The sequence below is a fragment of the Suncus etruscus genome, chromosome 1, assembly GCF_024139225.1.
Source record: "Suncus etruscus isolate mSunEtr1 chromosome 1, mSunEtr1.pri.cur, whole genome shotgun sequence".
Taxonomy (NCBI): Eukaryota; Metazoa; Chordata; class Mammalia; order Eulipotyphla; family Soricidae; genus Suncus; species Suncus etruscus.
This window is the reverse complement of record NC_064848.1, coordinates 42056159-42073561: the sequence shown is the minus strand read 5'-3', so window position 1 is coordinate 42073561 and position 17403 is coordinate 42056159. Positions and strand designations below refer to the sequence as shown.

At 39.2% G+C, this 17403-nt stretch overlaps 1 protein-coding gene across 2 annotated transcripts in view; it reads left to right on the top strand.

Annotated features, from left to right (window-relative positions):
- The window catches only part of TTC39B (tetratricopeptide repeat domain 39B), a 122666-nt gene that overhangs the window by 47117 nt on the left and 58146 nt on the right, over positions 1-17403 (top strand). For both annotated transcript variants that reach the window (XM_049769363.1, XM_049769364.1), the window contains one exon: positions 8220-8312. In XM_049769363.1, coding sequence (XP_049625320.1) covers positions 8220-8312 — 93 coding nt within the window. The remainder of the gene's footprint in view (positions 1-8219; positions 8313-17403) is intronic.

Below are 17403 nucleotides of genomic sequence, written 5' to 3'. Positions count from 1 at the left end.
TTTATATAAAACACCATATAGATATTTATTGGTAAGTATGCATATAAAACAATTTTTATGGAATATGCTTTTATTTCTAACTTAAAGACTTAGAAGAAAACCTACAGGAAATCACGTATTTATAACCTGAGAGTATATAACTTCCCATTTGTGTACCCAGTCTTTTCATTTGATTAGTCAAAGGCTCCATGTACTTTCATGAACTGAGCGTGAGGGAAGAAGATTAGCACCTTCTTGTATGTCATCATTTCTAAATTTTTTTTTTTCTTTTTGGTTTTTGGGCCACACCCGGCAGTGCTCAGGGCTTCCTCCTGGCTGTTTGCTCAGAAATAGCTCCTGGCAGGCAAGGGGGACCATATGGGACACCGGGATTCAAACCAACCACCTTTGGTCCTGGATCGGCTGCTTGCAAGGCAAACGCCGCTGTGCTATCTCTCCGGGCCCCCATTTTTAAATCTTAATGAAGAAGAAATGAACTAGATATTTTTTTAGTTTAAATTCCGTTTCTGTTTCTTCAGGCACATTAGTGTTAATTGGTCTTATTACTTCCTTTCTGCAGATGAGAGAAACAAAGTGTAAAGAAGTTACATGTGATGCCCAAGGTCATTTAGTCTTACTGACTGCTGTAGTTGGTAGATCTGAACTCCTTGGAGCTATTGTGTTATTCATTTATGTGTATGTCAGTGGAGGAATGTAGGCAACTCATTTCTCCCTCTTTCTCTCCCTTCCCCACTCTTCTCTCTAAGCCTAAGGACACTCCAGGATACTTGTGTACAGGAAAATGGTTGAGATTTTTTATTTTTGCCTCATGTACAAAGAACTTCCCAACATTTTGCACTTGCTTTTCACTTTTAGCACCACATTACCACATTTGCACTTATGTCTTTAGCTCATTTTAGAAAGGGCAAGACAGCTGATAACAGCAGATTTTATGAACATGAATTTGATAATGAATTCCATGCATGATTTATTTTTCTTTTCACATGTCATTAGTCCACAGGTGTGGAAAGCCTTTTTTGACCGTTCAGGTGATACGAATTGGTATTCTTTGGTGTTCATTTTAGATTAGTGGGTTAGATACTCTTATTTCAAATCATGACAGGTGACTGTAGTTTTGAAAGAAAGGGAACATGGGAGCAAGACTCGAATTTCTTTTGTGGTTTATGGCTGTAGTCATTATCTTCTTAGTCAAGGGGTGGAGCCAAAATTTGAGCCTTCCTGTGTTGCAGCAAAGCAGGTCCTAATATATAGCATTTAAGTGCTTTCACTTGTTAAGCTTAATTAGGGCTTTTGTTGTTGTTGTTGTTGTTGTTATTGTTTACTTCAATTTTAAACTAATAACTTCTCTATAAGACAAAGCCATTTTGGGTTCCTACTTGATAACATAGACTGAAGAGTATACAAAATATGAAAATAGGTGCATCTTAAAATTTAAGCTCTATAACTGTTTTTTTTTTAAATTTATATTGAGGCAATGTGAATTACAAGTCTTTCACAGTTATTTTTATGGTACATAGTGAGAGTGAAGAGTGAATTAGGGCAATTCCCATCATTGTTTCCAGCATACATTCCATACCTCCACCCTTAGCCCCCTGGACTACTAGTGTAATAGGTCCCTTTTGTGTATAAGCTTTGGGACTTTTACTTGATTATTTGCATATTTCTCCTCCTGTTTCATTTGTCTTTTGTAGCTCTTGATTCTAGGAAAAGCCCTTGTATTTTACTGAGAACTGCTTATAAAATGTTGAGTCTTGTGACTCTATTTGGCATGGGGTATTAGTATAAAATCAATACAAATCTCACTCATTTATTAATAACTCATTGAACACCCCTGGACAAAGACTAATTTCTGTCCTAAGCCTAATTCCACAACAAAAATAAATCAACAAACATACTGTGATGAGTTTTAAATTCAGAGATATTACTTCATGTGGAAAAAGGATTTTGGAGTAACTTTTTTTTTTTCACTCATGGATTATGATGAAAGTGAAAGGAAAACTGGTTTCTAGCCAGCAGTGCTTTTGAACAATTAATTTTAATTTTTTCTCCTATGATGTGATTTTTAAATTTTATTTATTTGTTTATTTTTTTGGTTTTTGGGCCATATCCAGTGGTGCTCAGGAGTTACTCCTGGCTGTCTGCTCAGAAATAGCTCCTGGCAGGCACGGGGGACCATATGGGACACCGGGATTCGAACCAACCACCTTTGGTCCTGGATCAGCTGCTTGCAAGGCAAACACCGCTGTGCTATCTCTCTAGGCTTTTAAATTTTATTTTTAAAAAAATTGGGGGAAGGTAATACCCAGTGGTGCCCAAAGGCTTATTACTGGCTCTGTGCTCTGGGATCACTACTCTCATGGTTCAGGGAACTGTATGGAGTGCAGGGATAAAACTTCATACACTATCCTATTTCTCTGGTCTCTGGATGTGATGTTTTAAAGGAAATAGTTGACCCTATTTACCCCTGTCCCCCACCCACTCTGAAGTGCCACCATGGAATGCTGCATTTATTTGCTTTATACAGAGACATCATCTGCACCTAGCTTGGACATAATGCATATAGAAAATTGCTGTCTACCTGGCCTTTCTCTGACTTTGCCTTTGCAGACACACCAACTGCTGAGCAGTAGGACTGAAATTGGTTTCTATGATGGAAAATTTTTGGCCCCAATTAGGCATTTCTTTTTTTTTTTTTTTTTGGTTTTTCGGGCCACACCCGTTAGATGCTCAGGGGTTACTCATGGCTACGCTCTCAGAAATTGCCCCTGGCTTGGGGGGACCATATGGGACACCGGGGGATCGAACCGTGGTCCTTTCCTTGGCTAGCGCTTGTAAGGCAGACACCTTACCTCTAGCGCCACCTCGCCGGCCCAATTAGGCATTTCTTAACAGCATAAGCACCACTCTCACTCCTACATTTATTTGTAACTTCAGTTTAAAGAGATTTTCTTACAAAATGAAACTCATTTCCTCTTCACATAACCTCCCAGTGAGACAGATAGAAGCAGGTATTACTATTCTTCCTTTAAGTGTGTGTGTGTGTGTGTGTGTGTGTGTGTGTGTGTGTGTGTGTATACAGACATGCAGGCACATATGCTTTTATTCTCCTAATATTTTTTTAAAAATAATTTATCCTAATATTTTTATTGGTATACAATTCATACAACTGTCAATTTGTTATATTAACCACATTTATCTTAAAATTTTAATTTAAACAATTTTTGATGGGGGGAGCACACCCATTGGTGCTCAAATGTCACTTCTAGCACTGTGCTTGGGTGTGTTCAGGGGATATGTGGTACCAGAGATTCAACTTGGAGCTCCCATGAGCAAGACATTCTCTGTAGTCCTCTGCTCTCTCTTTTTCTCTTTCTCTCTCTTTCATTTTAACACGTTTGGACTGTAAAGCTCAGTATTATTAAATGCTTTCATGATGTGCAACTATGATTACCAATCCTCTCCATTTTTAGCTAATGAAACCAAAACTTTGGCCATTAAACAATCTTTCCAGCTCCTCTGGCTACCATTCTACTTTTTATTTTTTGGTTTGTAATCCTCTACTTTTTTGCAGATGAGAACACTGAGGCTAAGAGAGTGGTTCAAAGTCACATTGCTTGGAGTGGCTGGCATGCAGCATTCTGCATTCTTCCTCATAAACCACTTGACTGTTGGGTGGTAAGAAAGGATAATAAAGAGACAATGTGGAAGTTAGAAGAATTTCAGTTAGAGATAAGAGAACTCTCCAATTGAGAAGTATTTTTCTTTTTCAACTTAAGTCACCAAGGGAAGCCAATGAATGGGAACGGTTCATATCTCCAACCAAGCTAGTATGCTTTTGTAGTTTGTTTAAAGAATATGAAAGAGGACAGTTTGCTTTGCCAAAAGAAAGAATTTGAAAAGATAAGGCTTTGGTTTAAATGTTCAACTGTCAATGATTTGCTGTGTTGATGGATGAGGAAAACAGCATTTACTGATTTCTATTTTCTAACTCAATTTTAATTAATTCATCTTATTTTAATTAACTTTTATTTTATTTTATTTTGGTTTTTGGGCCACCCCTGGTGACACTCAGAGATTACTCTTGGCTATGCACTCAGAAATCACTCCTGGCTTGGGGGACCATATGGGACGCTGGGACATTGAACCGCAGTTCATCCTAGATGAGCATGTGCAAGAAAAATGCTCTACTGCTTATGCCACCACTCTGGTCCCTAATTATTAACTAATTAACTATTATTTTGGGATCATATCTGGCAGAGGTCAGTGGCTATTGTGAGTATGTTACTCAGGGCTGCTACAGGCAGTGCTCAGGGATTGTGCAGTTCTGGGGATTGAACCTGGATCTCCTACATGCAAAGCATACACCTGACTCCATTTTACTATCTATCCAGCCCCATTATTTTGTGTTGGGACCATATTCATCAGTATTTAGGTGCTACTGTTTGCTCTGTACTCGGATCCTTTCTGGTGGTAGTTGGACAACTTTATGCTGTGCTGGGAATAGAACCAGGGTTAGCTACATGCAAGGCAAGTGCCTTAACTCCTGTATTATCTGTCTGACCCCCACCCTTCATTTTTAAATAGACTGTGTATGTGTGTTGTGTTATGTTTTAGTTTTGTGTATGTGTGTGTGGTCAGGATTAGAACAGTGCCTACATTCAAGTTGGCATTTTATCTCAGAGCTTTATCCTTAGGCCCTTCATGTGTTTTTTGTTTGTTTTTTATTTTTGGGGGGCCACACCTGTTGCCACTCAGGGGTTATTTCTGGTTCTATGCTTAGGAATTGCTCCTGGCAGGATTGGGGGGGGCATATGGGATGCCGGGGATTGAACCCAGGTTCGTCCTGCCACTGTTCTATCTTTTTGGCCCCTTCTTTTTTTTCTAACTAAAAGAAATGCTTAGTGAGTAGGGTCTGAAGTACACGAATAGAAAGTACATCTTTATGTTTTAAATAAACATTCCATTTTTTCGGTAATAAATTAAAAAAATCTTTTAAACACCATGTTTTACAAGACTATTATTGGTATAGTTTCATACATAAAATTTCTAGTATCATATCCTCTTCCATTATTCCAGTGTTCCCCCACCTCATTCTTCCCTTCCTACTGGATTCTACTTCTCAGTTTCTCTATCTTTTGTGCATCTGTTTTCCCCAACCATGTTTCTTTATATCCCACATCTGGGGGGGGGGGAGGGAGGGAGGGAGGGAAGGAGGGAGGGAGAGAGAGAGAGAGAGAGAGAGAGAGAGAGAGAGAGAGAGAGAGAGAGAGAGAGAGAGAGAGAGAGAGAGAGAGATGGTTTCTTTAATCATCTATTCTTGGACATTAGGGATGTTTTGAGATTTCTGGCTATTGTAAATAGTGATGCAATGAACTTAGGGGTGCAAATGTCTTTTCTGAATAGCATTTTTGGCCTTGTGGTAGATGCCAAGAAGCAGAATTTCTGGCTACTACAGAAGCTCAATTGTTAACTTTTTGAGAATTTGTTCATACTGTTTTCCTAAAAGGTTAGTTCAGTTGGCATTTCCACTAGCAGTGAATGTTCTTGTTTTTTTGAACATCTATTCAAAGTTTAGTGTCTTATTTTTAATATTAAGTTTTTTGGGAGCCAGTTATGCTTAGTACTTATTCCTGTCTTTGCCTCAAAGGCTTATGAGGTGTTTGGGGGATCAAACCCAGATTAGCCATATGCAAAGCATATGTCTTATTCACTGTACCATTTCTCCAGCCTCAAAGTTAAATGTTTTTTGAAGTGACTCAAGTTTTTTGGGGGGTAAGGGGAGATGTTAATGCCTAATCAAGAATCATCTAAGCTCCACATCAGGCCTACATGCCCCATCTCAATGATTCTTCCCCCTGTATTCTGGAACCTGTGTGTAGGAAGAAGGGATTCAGAGACCCCACTCTTAGTATTTCTCTCTGATGGTCATTGTCATTGCTGTGGCCTCTGTCCTATCTGCTTCTGTCCCTGCACCTCAAGCACTTATAAACTTTGTCCTTGTTGGCATGTTCATCGACTTAGGGCTTGGCATTTTCATCCAGCATTGACTGGAATCCATTCCCATTTGATCCCCATCTCTGCTCTTTGGTACAGTTTCAATTAAGTTGCCTTTGGAAATATTTCTTATTTTTTACTGTTTCCCAATTTAGGAAAAAATTATGAGAATAATACAGAACTTCTGTATACCTTTAATCTACCTTTGACATTTTGATACATTTTTTATTTTTTCTATATACACATTATTAGGTATATATCAGAGTTTCTTGGAAGTAGGATGTTGCTCCAGACAATATGATCTAGAAGGATGGATTGGAATCTTAGACAAAACTTTTAAGGGACTTTCCTTTTCTCTGTATGCCTCTGACTCTTTTTACTTCTTAGTTCACTTCTCTACCTACTCAGACTCTTACTTTAATAAAACTGACCTTTTCTTTCCCAGACTCTTGGCCACTAGTTCCATTTCTAAATTATTGACCTTTGAACAGTGTGTCCAGAACATTGGAGTGACTAGGTATGATCAGCCATAGGTGATCCTAATCTCCTGTATTCTTTTTTTTTATTTGTTTGACCAATCATTCATCAGTGTTACTCATGGTGTCTACTTGCAAGATAATTCTAGGAGCTGAATCTAATCTCTTTTCATGAAAGGAGTTTACACTTTGTTGGTGAGATCTGCTTGTGTGTGTATGTGTCTGTGTGTATATGTATTTGATGATCTTTTTTCTTTCTAGGTATTATGCTCCTATTAATACAGCTTAATTTGCACCAAAGAGAGCAATCTATTGTATTCATACACATGCTTCAACATCATTAGGACCTTTTACCATGCTGCTAAGTAACATTTTTTTAAATACAGTTTCTCTTCTATTGGATTTTTTAGCCAGTTTAGGAATTTATAATTGATTCTAATACAGCTATTGTCTTTGAGAGCATTAACTATATGATAAGATGCTTGCCTTGCCCATGACTGTCTCATGTTCAATCCCCAGCATCCCATTTAATCCTCTGAGTACAATCAGGAGTGGTTCTTGAGAAGAGCCAGGACTAAGCCCTGAGCATTACTGTCATCCCAATACCAAAAGAGAGAGAGAGACAGACAGATAACAGACAAACAGAGACAGAGTAACACACAGAAAGAAGATTCTTTTTTTTTTTTTTTTTTTTTTTTTTTGGTTTTTGGGCCACACCCTGTGACGCTCAGGGGTTACTCCTGGCTATGCGCTCAGAAGTTGCTCCTGGCTTCTTGGGGGACCATATGGGACGCCGGGGGATCGAACTGCAGTCCGTCCTAGGCTAGCGCAGGCAAGGCAGGTACCTTACCTCCAGCGCCACCGCCCGGCCCCAGAAAGAAGATTCTTATAAAATACTGGACAGAACAAGAGAGATGAGGGCTGGTAGGTGCAGCTCATGACATGAAGCTCATCACATAGAGTGATGAGTGCAGTTGGAGAGATGACTACACTGAAAACTATCATAACAATGTGAATGAATGAGGGAAGTAGAAAGCCTGTCTCGAGTACAGGTGTGGGGGGGTGGGGAGGAGGGAGATCTGGGAAATTGGTGGTGGGAATGTTGCATTGGTGAAGGGGGTGTTCTTTACATGACTGTAATCATACAACTATAATCATATTTGTAATCACGGTGTTTAAATAAAGATAATAAAAAATACTGGACAGTATTTTACATGTGTGATGGCACAATATAAGTTATACATATACTTATATATATTCATATATATGAAGCTCATGCAGCTGCCTTGATTTGAGCAGAATTTAGTAAATTTTAGTGTTTTATATACACAGTATATCAAACAATTGCTTTTCTCCTTTTTGTCTGTGTTAGTATTCAAAATTATCTGGTTACTTTAATAGGTTCATGAAAAAATTTTACTTTCCTAAAAAGTTCATTTATTTGGAAAAAAATTTTTTTCTGACAAAAGACCTCGAAGGATATATGCAAATACTATGATATCTTTGGGTACTGAGCAGTAGGACAATACAGTTATTTTTGTGTGTGTGTTAGAATAAAAATAAATGCCAATTTATTTGGGAAATAAATTATAAACAGTATATAACTAGCTATTTTGTTACTTGAGTTTCAAAATTTACAAATGGAAGATGAAGTGTGCTAAATAAATGAAGGGTTTCTTTCTACACTTGCATTTTTTGTGGACTTTTACTGTCTAAACTAAAATCTATCTCTGCCTTTTTCATCAACAGATCTCGGTCAGCTATGGCAGAAAGCAGCCAATACTATGCTTCATTTGATACAAGACAGGCATCTGCACAGCATGGACCATCTAATATAAGCAGGTTAGGATGGAGGTTTGGGTATTTTGGGGGTTCGGGGACAGATAGCCTAACTCTGATGAACTCTACAATTGATCTTATAATAAGTCTTTGTGTTTTATTAACATGTATGAGGTAAAGAGTTCCAGGCAGTTATAATGCCCATTTTACAAGTCAGAAAGGGCACTTAGTGCTGATGAACATAGCAAATAAAAGGCACTGCTGTATAAAAACAGAAACAAAACTGAATTCAAAACTGAGAAACAAAACAAAAAGGAATTCATCTTTGGAGGCATAATTTCCTTGAGAGCCTTCTTTTAATCTTAATTTTCTAAATAGTCAAACTTTAAAATAATTTTTTCACTTCTCAACTTAAAAAAATAAATTTCTAAAAAAAAATTTTTCTTGGGCCCAGAGCAATAGCACAGCAGGTTGAACATTTTCCTTGCACACGGCTGACTCAATTTTGATCCCCGGAATTCCATATGGTCCCCAATGCCTGCCAGGAGTAATTTCTGAGTGCAGAGTCAGGAGTAACCTCAGAACGCCACCGTGTGTGACCCCCAAACAAAATAAAAACTTTAAACATAGGGTTTACAGAGTTGCTCATTATACAGTTATTTCTGGCATTCAATGTTCCAATCCCACCACAAGTATAACATTCCATCCACCATTGTTCCCAATTTCTCACCCTTTCCCAAAATGCCCCTTAGCAGGCACAAATACTTTATTTAATATTGCTTGTTACAACTAAATGGTACTGGAATTATCAGAAAAAAGCCTTCATTAAAAGAAAATTAGTCATTGTCTGAAGATTTACTAAGTTGTTTATTGCTGGTTGAGCATTCTGTTATTGGTTTTGTTTATTGAACTTGGATACTTTGTTTTTGGGCTCAGGACTTGCTCTTGGCTCTCAGCTCAGGGATCACTCCTGGTAGTGCACAAGGGATCTTGCAAAGCAAGAGCCTTATCAGCTGTATTATCTCTTCCGCCCTTACACTGGAAACTTTCAAAGCAGTTGAGGTAAGGCAGGAGCTGTGTTGTAATGGCTAAAATTGACAGAGGTTAAAGATCCATAAGGGAAAGATGAGTGGAAAATTAAGAAATAATTCAGGGTCATAATTAAGCACAGTACTAATCACATTTAAAGATTAATTTTGTAACCTTTTTCTTTTATAAAGCCGATCAGAAGGATGCAGGGAGTTGGTACAAGAGCTATCTCTTGGGCCAGAGAGATAGCACAACGGCCTTTGCCTTGCAAGCAGCCAATCCAGGACCAAAGGTGGTTGGTTCGAATCCCGGTGTCCCATTTGTCCCCACGTGCCTACTAGGAGCTATTTCTGAGCAGACAGCCAGGAGTAACCCCTGAGTACCGCTGGGTGTGGGCCCCCCCCCCCAAAAAAAAAGAGTTATCTCTTGCATGTGGCTGATTTAAGTTTGCTCCCTGTCCCCGACACATCTCAGGGTACGAACCTAGGGAGCCCCAAGCACTGGTAGGGTGATGTCTGGACACTCAATTGTATCCTCAGGCCCTCACGCTGAACCATTGGTCTGACTGAAAATCTCCAACAGAGTCTTCTGAGTTCCTGAGCACTGCTTGGGAGATTAAAAAAAATTTTTTTTGTAATAATAAAGTTTTCTAATTTGCATTTTAATAAACAATTAAGTCTTTTATTACATTTGTGATAGTACAAGCCCTTATAAATATACTGTGGTATAGCTTAAATATATCTGCTTAGTGGAGCAAAGACCCAGGCAAGTGTGTGGGTAGTTAAACTGAACAGAAACTAGCAGCACCTTCATTAATGTATTATTCCTCACAACACAGGTAACCTGTTCTCATATTCTTCAACACAACGTTATGAGATAGATTGGATGGTGTGTTGAACAATGTTTTTTAGTTTTGTTTTTTTTTTTTTGGGTCACACCTGACAGTGCTCAGGAGTTACTCCTGGCTCTATGCTCAGAAATCGCTCCTGGCAGGCTCAGGGGACCATATATGATGTCAGGATTTGAACCACCATCCCTCTGCATGCAAGGCAAACACCCTACCTCCATGCTATCTCTCCAGCCCTCCCTGAACAATGTTTTAAGAAAATGAAGAAATCTTGATGTTGAGTGACAGACCCAAGTTAGTGGATAAATTGCAGCTTGTTGCTCTTTTTATTCCTTCCAGCCCAGTGCACTTCTACTGAGCCCATTTTCCTTCTGGTTTAGTACCTTTACTTTGTGAAGTTTTACAAAGTGTTTTGACATCAATAATTTCTTTTGGTTGTATTTCAACTCGAAAGTGTCTCCTGTAAAAGGATTTTGATGTGCTGATAAGTATGTAGTCAACATGCTTTGCTTTGAAATTCCTTGAATTATTTCTGTTATCTGCAGAGAGTTCTGGTAACAGAGTTTCAGGCTTTTGTGAGTTTTTGTTCATCACTTCCAGTCTGTTACCACCCTTTTGTAGTTATCTAAGAAGTTTTCTTACCATCATTTTGGAAGAATGAGGAAAAACTGCACTTTGGCCCCAAGATTACATCATGTCAGAAATATTTTTATTACAATCAAGAGACAAGGCTTGAGATGAGGTTTAATAGTGAAGTGTAAAATTTAATTCCTGGCACTACAAAAATAAATAATAAATAAATATATAAATAAGTTGAGATCCCTGTTATTTTGATTTTAAACTTATTTTCTCCTGGGAAATGGAATGACAAGTTTGCTCATTTAAAAAAATCTCTTAAATTTTTTTTCTTGATCTATTTGAGATATTAAGCAAGAATAGGAAGCAGAATTGGGGTTAGAGCTTTGGCATTATAAGAATGGGGAGAAAAATCTTATTATTATTTTTGTCTTATTAAAATTATTTTATTGAGGCCAGAGCAATAGTTTAGCATGTAGGGTACTTTGTCTTGCATTGATTGTCTTGGATTGAACCTGGTTGGCCACATGCAAGGCAAAAACACTACAGGCTGTACTATTGCTCAGGCCCCTGTATTATAGACTTTTTTTTTTTAACTTTATTTATTTTGGGGGAGCCACACCTGGTAGCGCTCAGGGGTTACTCCTGGCTCTGTGCTCAGAAATCACTCCTAGCAGATTCGGGGGACCATATGGGATGCCAGGGATGGAACCCAGGTCTGTCCTGGGTTGGCAACGTGCAAGACATACACCCTACTGTTGTGCTATCACTCTGGCCCCTTTATTATTGACTTTATTTTTTGCTTTGTTTTTGTTTTTGGATCACACCTAGCAGCGTTCAGGGGTTACTCCTGGCTCTATGCTCAGAAATCGCTCCTGGCAGGCTCAGAGGACCATATGGGATGCCGAGATTCAAACCACCATCCTTTTCATGCAAGGCAAATGCCCTATTTCCATGTTATCTCACCATCCCATGTATTATTGACTTCTAAATAGTTCTCTTATCCAGCCTAAATTGTCAACTCAACATGGGTATAGACCAATTGTAGTTTGATTTGCTTAATTTAAGAGTTATAGAATTATTTGGGGAGGCTGAGTTTCAGAAACTTTTTAGTGGAATCAAGTTTTCAAATGTCTAGCTTCCCCCCTTTAGTTTTAGTAGAGAATATAGGCTAGAAAGATTTTTTTTTATAATATAGGTATAGGGTTTCCATTTTGCAAGATGAAAAGTATGGAAATTGTTTGCACAATAATATAAACATATTTAACACTACTGATCTGTACACTTAAAATGGCTAAAGTTGGGGCTGGAGTGATAGTGCAGTGGTAGGGCGTTTGCCTTGCTCGCAGTTGACCCAGGACGGACTACTGTTGGATCCCTGGCATCCCATATGGTCTTCCAAGCCAGGAGCGATTTCTGAACGCATAGCCAGGAGTAACGTCTGAGTGTCACCGATTGTGGCCCAAAAACAAAACAAAACAAAAAATGGCTAAAGTGGCAAATTTTGTGTTCTTAGAGAAAAAAAGATTGCAGGGTAATAGCCCAGACAATATATATTATATATAGTATATATATATATTTTATATTTTTTTTCCCCGTTTTTTGGGCCACACCCGGCGGTGCTCAGGGGTTACTCCTGGGTATCTGCTCAAAATAGACCCTGGCAGGCACGGGGGACCCTATGGGACACCGGGAGGATTCAAACCAACCACCTTAGGGTCCTGGATCGGCTTGCTTGCAAGGCAAACGCTGCTGTGCTATCTCTCAGGCCCCTAGCTCAGACATTATTAGACTTTCTTTTTCTTTCTTTCTTTCTTTCTTTCTTTCTTTCTTTCTTTCTTTCTTTCTTTCTTTCTTTCTTTCTTTCTTTCTTTCTTTCTTTCTTTCTTTCTTTCTTTCTTTCTTTTCTTTCTTTCTTTCTTTCTTTCTTTCTTTCTTTCTTTCTTTCTTTCTTTCTTTCTTTCTTTCTTTCTTTCTTTCTTCTTCCTTCCTTCCTTCCTTCCTTCCTTCCTTCCTTCCTTCCTTCCTTCCTTCCTTCCTTGTCTTCCTTCCTTCCTTCCTTCCTGTCTTCCTTTCTTTTCCTTCCTTCCTGTCTTCCTTCCTTCCTTCCTTCCTTCCTTCCTTCCTTCCTTCCTTCCTTCCTTCCTTCCTTCCTTCCTTCCTTCCTTCCTTCCTTCCTTCCTTCCTTCCTTGTTTTTTGTCACACACCGGCAAAAAAAAAATAATAATAGTATTTATGTTGTTACTATTTTTGGGTTTTGGGGCTACACTTGGTAATGTTCAGGGGCTACTTCCAGGCCAGTGCTCAATTCTTGCTCCCAGCAGTGTATGAAGCTACATGTTGTACAAGGGGTCAGTTTTAGGGCTCTCATATGGAAATCATGTGCTCCAATTGTTTGAACCATCTCTCCACCCCTGCCTTATTGTTTTTAGTGCATTATTTATAGTATCACTTTAACAACACGGTTAGTCTTCATACAGAAATGTTAATTCTTATTGAATAGGTATTGTCATGTCCTAAAATGTTTTCTATAGATAAGAAAACAAGACTTGGAAAGTCTATGTGATTTGCCTAAAATCTTTTCATTCACACAACCCCATTCCACCCCAATTCATCCTGGGGTGTACAAATTACGGACTTCTTTGTAATCTGGTTATCTAGCGGAGGGACTTTTGAGTTTTTGAATTCCTCAGCTGAGTCAATCTGATGCATATTGGCTTGGAACTCTTGGGAACCAAACTCATGGATCTAAAATGCAGATAAAGTCCTTGAATTTGCTTGCAAAAGAATTCTGGTCACTCCACAATGGTCAGTTACTCTGCAGAGTAAACTCTTTTTTTTTTTTTTTTTTTGGTTTTTGGGCCACCACCCGGCAGGTGCTCAGGGGTTACTCCTGTCTGTCTGCTCAGAAATAGCTCCTGGCAGTCACGGGTGACCATATGGGACACCGGGATTTGAACCAACCACCTTTGGTCCTGGATCTGCTGCTTGCAAGGCAAACGCCCGCTTGTGCCCTATCTCTCCGGGCCCCAGAGTAAACTCTTAATCTTACATTTAATTCCAAATGCTAAAATTTTGCTTTTCTTAATGTTTAAATTTGTTTTTAATTATAGTTTGTAATAATAAATCTGTATCAGGTAATATTGGCCTACAATAATATTGTTTCTATAGTTTTTAATTTTTAGGGTTTTTTGTTTGTTGTTTTGGGGCCACCATCCAGTGGTGCTCAGAGATTACTCCTGGCCTCTACCCCTCAGAAATCACTCCTGGGGGGCGGGCATCGGCCGCTAGAAGGTAAGGTGCCTGCCTTGCCTGACGCTAGCCTTGGATGGACCGCGGTTCGATCCCCCGTGTCCCATATGGTCCCCCAAGCCAGGAGCGACTTCTGAGTGCATAGCCAGGAGTAACCCCTGAGCGTCACCGGGTGTGGCCCATATAAACAAAAACAAAAACAAACAAACAAAAAAGAAATCACTCCTGGGGGCCAGGGGAGATAACATGGGTGGTGGAGCGTTTGCCTTGCATGCAGAAGGGCGGTGGTTCAAATCCAGGCGTCCCCATATGGTCCACCGAGCTTGCCAGGAGCACTTTCTGAGTATTGAGCCAGGAGTAACCCCCTGAAAACGCTGCCAGGTGTGATCCCTCCCCCCCCAAAAAAGAAATCTCTTCTAGCATGCAACCTTATGGGATGCTGAAGATGGAACCCAAGTATGACCACATACAAGGCAAATGCCCTACCTGCTGTGCTATTGTTTCTGACCTCCCTTTAAAATACATTTTAATTTATAAAAGGACTTTGCTACTGTGGCTTTAGTCTAGAGTTAGTGAGATATTGGTATGAGGTTCATTTCTATACAGACCAAGCTTTCAACCTTTTCTTTTATATTTTTGTTTATATGAATCTAGCCAGGAGTGCTTATGTACCGCTAAGCCTGGGGCTATACTTTCCACCACCTGCCCCATCCGGTGATGTTAGGGTACATTCATGAAGTGCCAGCAACTTAGGGTTTACACATGCTAAAGTGGTGCCCTGCTACTTGACCTACTTCTTCCGGCTATTTAACTTCGTTATTGCCAAAGATTGTGTTGGAGGGCCAGAGAGATGATTTTGGAAGCAGGAGCACATGCGTTACAGGCAGGAGGTTCAGTTTGATCCTTGGCACTGCATAGTCCCCTGAGCACTGCCAGGTGTATCCATGAGTACCACAGGTGTTTATACATACATACATACATACACACACACACACACACACACTTTGTAACAATAATTTTATCAATGACCAGGGATGTGACTTAGTGATAGTTTACTTGCCTTGCATGTTAGAGGCTTGCTTTAATTCCCAGCATTGCAAGATACCCTGGGAGCTGCTGAGAGAAACCCTTGAAAACCAAGCCAGGAGTAGCTCTCAAGAATCACTCAGTCTCTCTCTCTCTACTCTCTCTCTCTCTCTCTTCTTCCATCTCATCTCTCTCTCTCTCTCTCTCTCTCTTGAGAGATACTCCTGGCTTGGTTTTCAGGGTTTCTTTGTTTTTTTGTTTTTTGCTCAATAGCATTCCTGATGAGGCTTTAAGGATAGGTGATGCTTGTGTTCAAGATTGGGAATTGGTCACATGCACAGGTAAGGGCCTTAAGCCCCGTCCTATCTCTTTAGCCCTAAATCATTAGTGTTTCAGCATATTTATAAATCAATTTTTTTAAATCATAAAAGTTGCATGAACAGAGTACAATAACCTTAGAAAAGAGAAAACTCACCAATTATCTCTGTCTAATCTCTGTCAGTATAAACTGGGAGTTTTCATAGGTAGAAACAGGTAAATGAATCAAAATATCATTAGGAGTCTAAGATATTTTTTGTTGTTGTTGTTTTTGGTTACACCCAGCGGCCCTCAGTGGTTACTCCTGGCTCTGTGCTCAGAAGTTGCTCCCTGGCAGGCTTGGGAACCATATGGATGCTGGGAATCAAATCGGAGTCTGTCTGGCGTTGGCCACGTGCAAGGCAAACACCCTACTGCTGTCCTATTGCTCTAGCTCCTTAAGATATGTTTTTCTAGGGAGACAGTTTCATAATCCATATGGAATTTTCTTTTTTTGGGATCACACCCAGTGGCGCTCCAGGATTACTCCAGGCCCTGCATTTAGAAATCATTCCTGGCAGGCACGGGGGACCATATGGGATGCCAGGAATCGAACCAGGGTCCTGGGTTGGCTGTGTGCAAGGTAAACTCCCTACCACTGTGCTATCTCTCCAGCCCCATATGGGAAATTTTTAAGCACTGCCTTTGTAGCAAAGGGGATCCTACACCCTGAATAAAATAGAAACTTCTGTGTATTCAGCTAAAGACTCCAGAATTCTTGTTTCCCTTGATCCACAGTATTCCTGTTGTCTTCCCAACCATACACATTCCCACATTTTCAAAAAGAATAAAACTCTGACATTTTATGTATCTTATAGTCTTAAATTTCAAATGATTACATTTTTCACTTCTCTCTGCCCTATATATCTAGTAAGTTTTTAATAAGAAAAACAGCTTAGAAGATGTTCTGAGCTTACTTTTTCCATTCTCTGCCATCCATAGTGATATTTAATTCTTTCTGCACTGTGATCATTACTAATTTGTTTTGTATTATACAGATGATTAAATAAGTAAAGGGTTTATTAAAATAAATGTTTAATTAGTTATGTACTAGACAGCCATGAATTACTGAACGTTATCCAGTTTAGCATAATAATCATATTAGGGGATATATCTTGAGTATATCTATGCAGAAGATGTTACATTAAGTACATTAGGTGTAGCAACAGCAGCACCAACAAAATGATTACTATTACTAGTTTCATTTTACAGATGAAGAAATTGAGTGTCAGGAATAACTCATGGTTGTGCTTGAGGTACCAGTAGGGGTACGAGGAATCAAATCCATGGCTGCTACATGCAAGCCATGCAACCTACCCGCTGTACCTCCTGTCTGTATGCAATCACTATTAGAAGTTATCACTCTGGCCTTTTGAGTTGATGAATTTTTTGAGCTAATATCTGAATATTAAGAAGGAACCAGTCCTGGGAAGGCTAGGGTGGGCCCATGTTGTAACGTATGAACCCTATATGGATGATAAATAACTGAGCTGGATTTTGTTTACATGCTTGAAGAATGAATTTGGGCAGTTTGATAGCACTGAAATTTAACATTAAATACTTCAAAACAATCACCATAACTGCTTATTTACTAAATACTTTCTTATTATAATTGGTTATATAAAATCTTTTAGAGATGGCTCCAATTATATTTGGGGAGAACTTACCCAGTAATGGTCAGGGGTAATTCCTGCCTGCACTCAAGAATTACTCTTGGTCATTCTTGGGGTACCATATAAGATGCTAGGGATCAAACACAGAATGGCTGCAAGCAAGGCAAGTGCCTAGTGACTATACTATTACTCCAGCCCTTAAAGAAGGCACTAGTTTTAAACAATTTCTATCCATAATAAGCAGATAATTTTTCAAAAACATTAAGCAATCACTCCCATATACAAAAAATTAGTTCATGTTGTGGAGTTATTGAATTCATTAACGAATAAGGGAGCTTGGGAGATGTTATAGTAGAATCAGTGGAGAATAAAAATTAGCACATATTTATGGTGTGAAAGATTGTTGAGGTGAATGTACAGATGTAGCAAGATTAGCTGAAAGTCAGCTCAGCC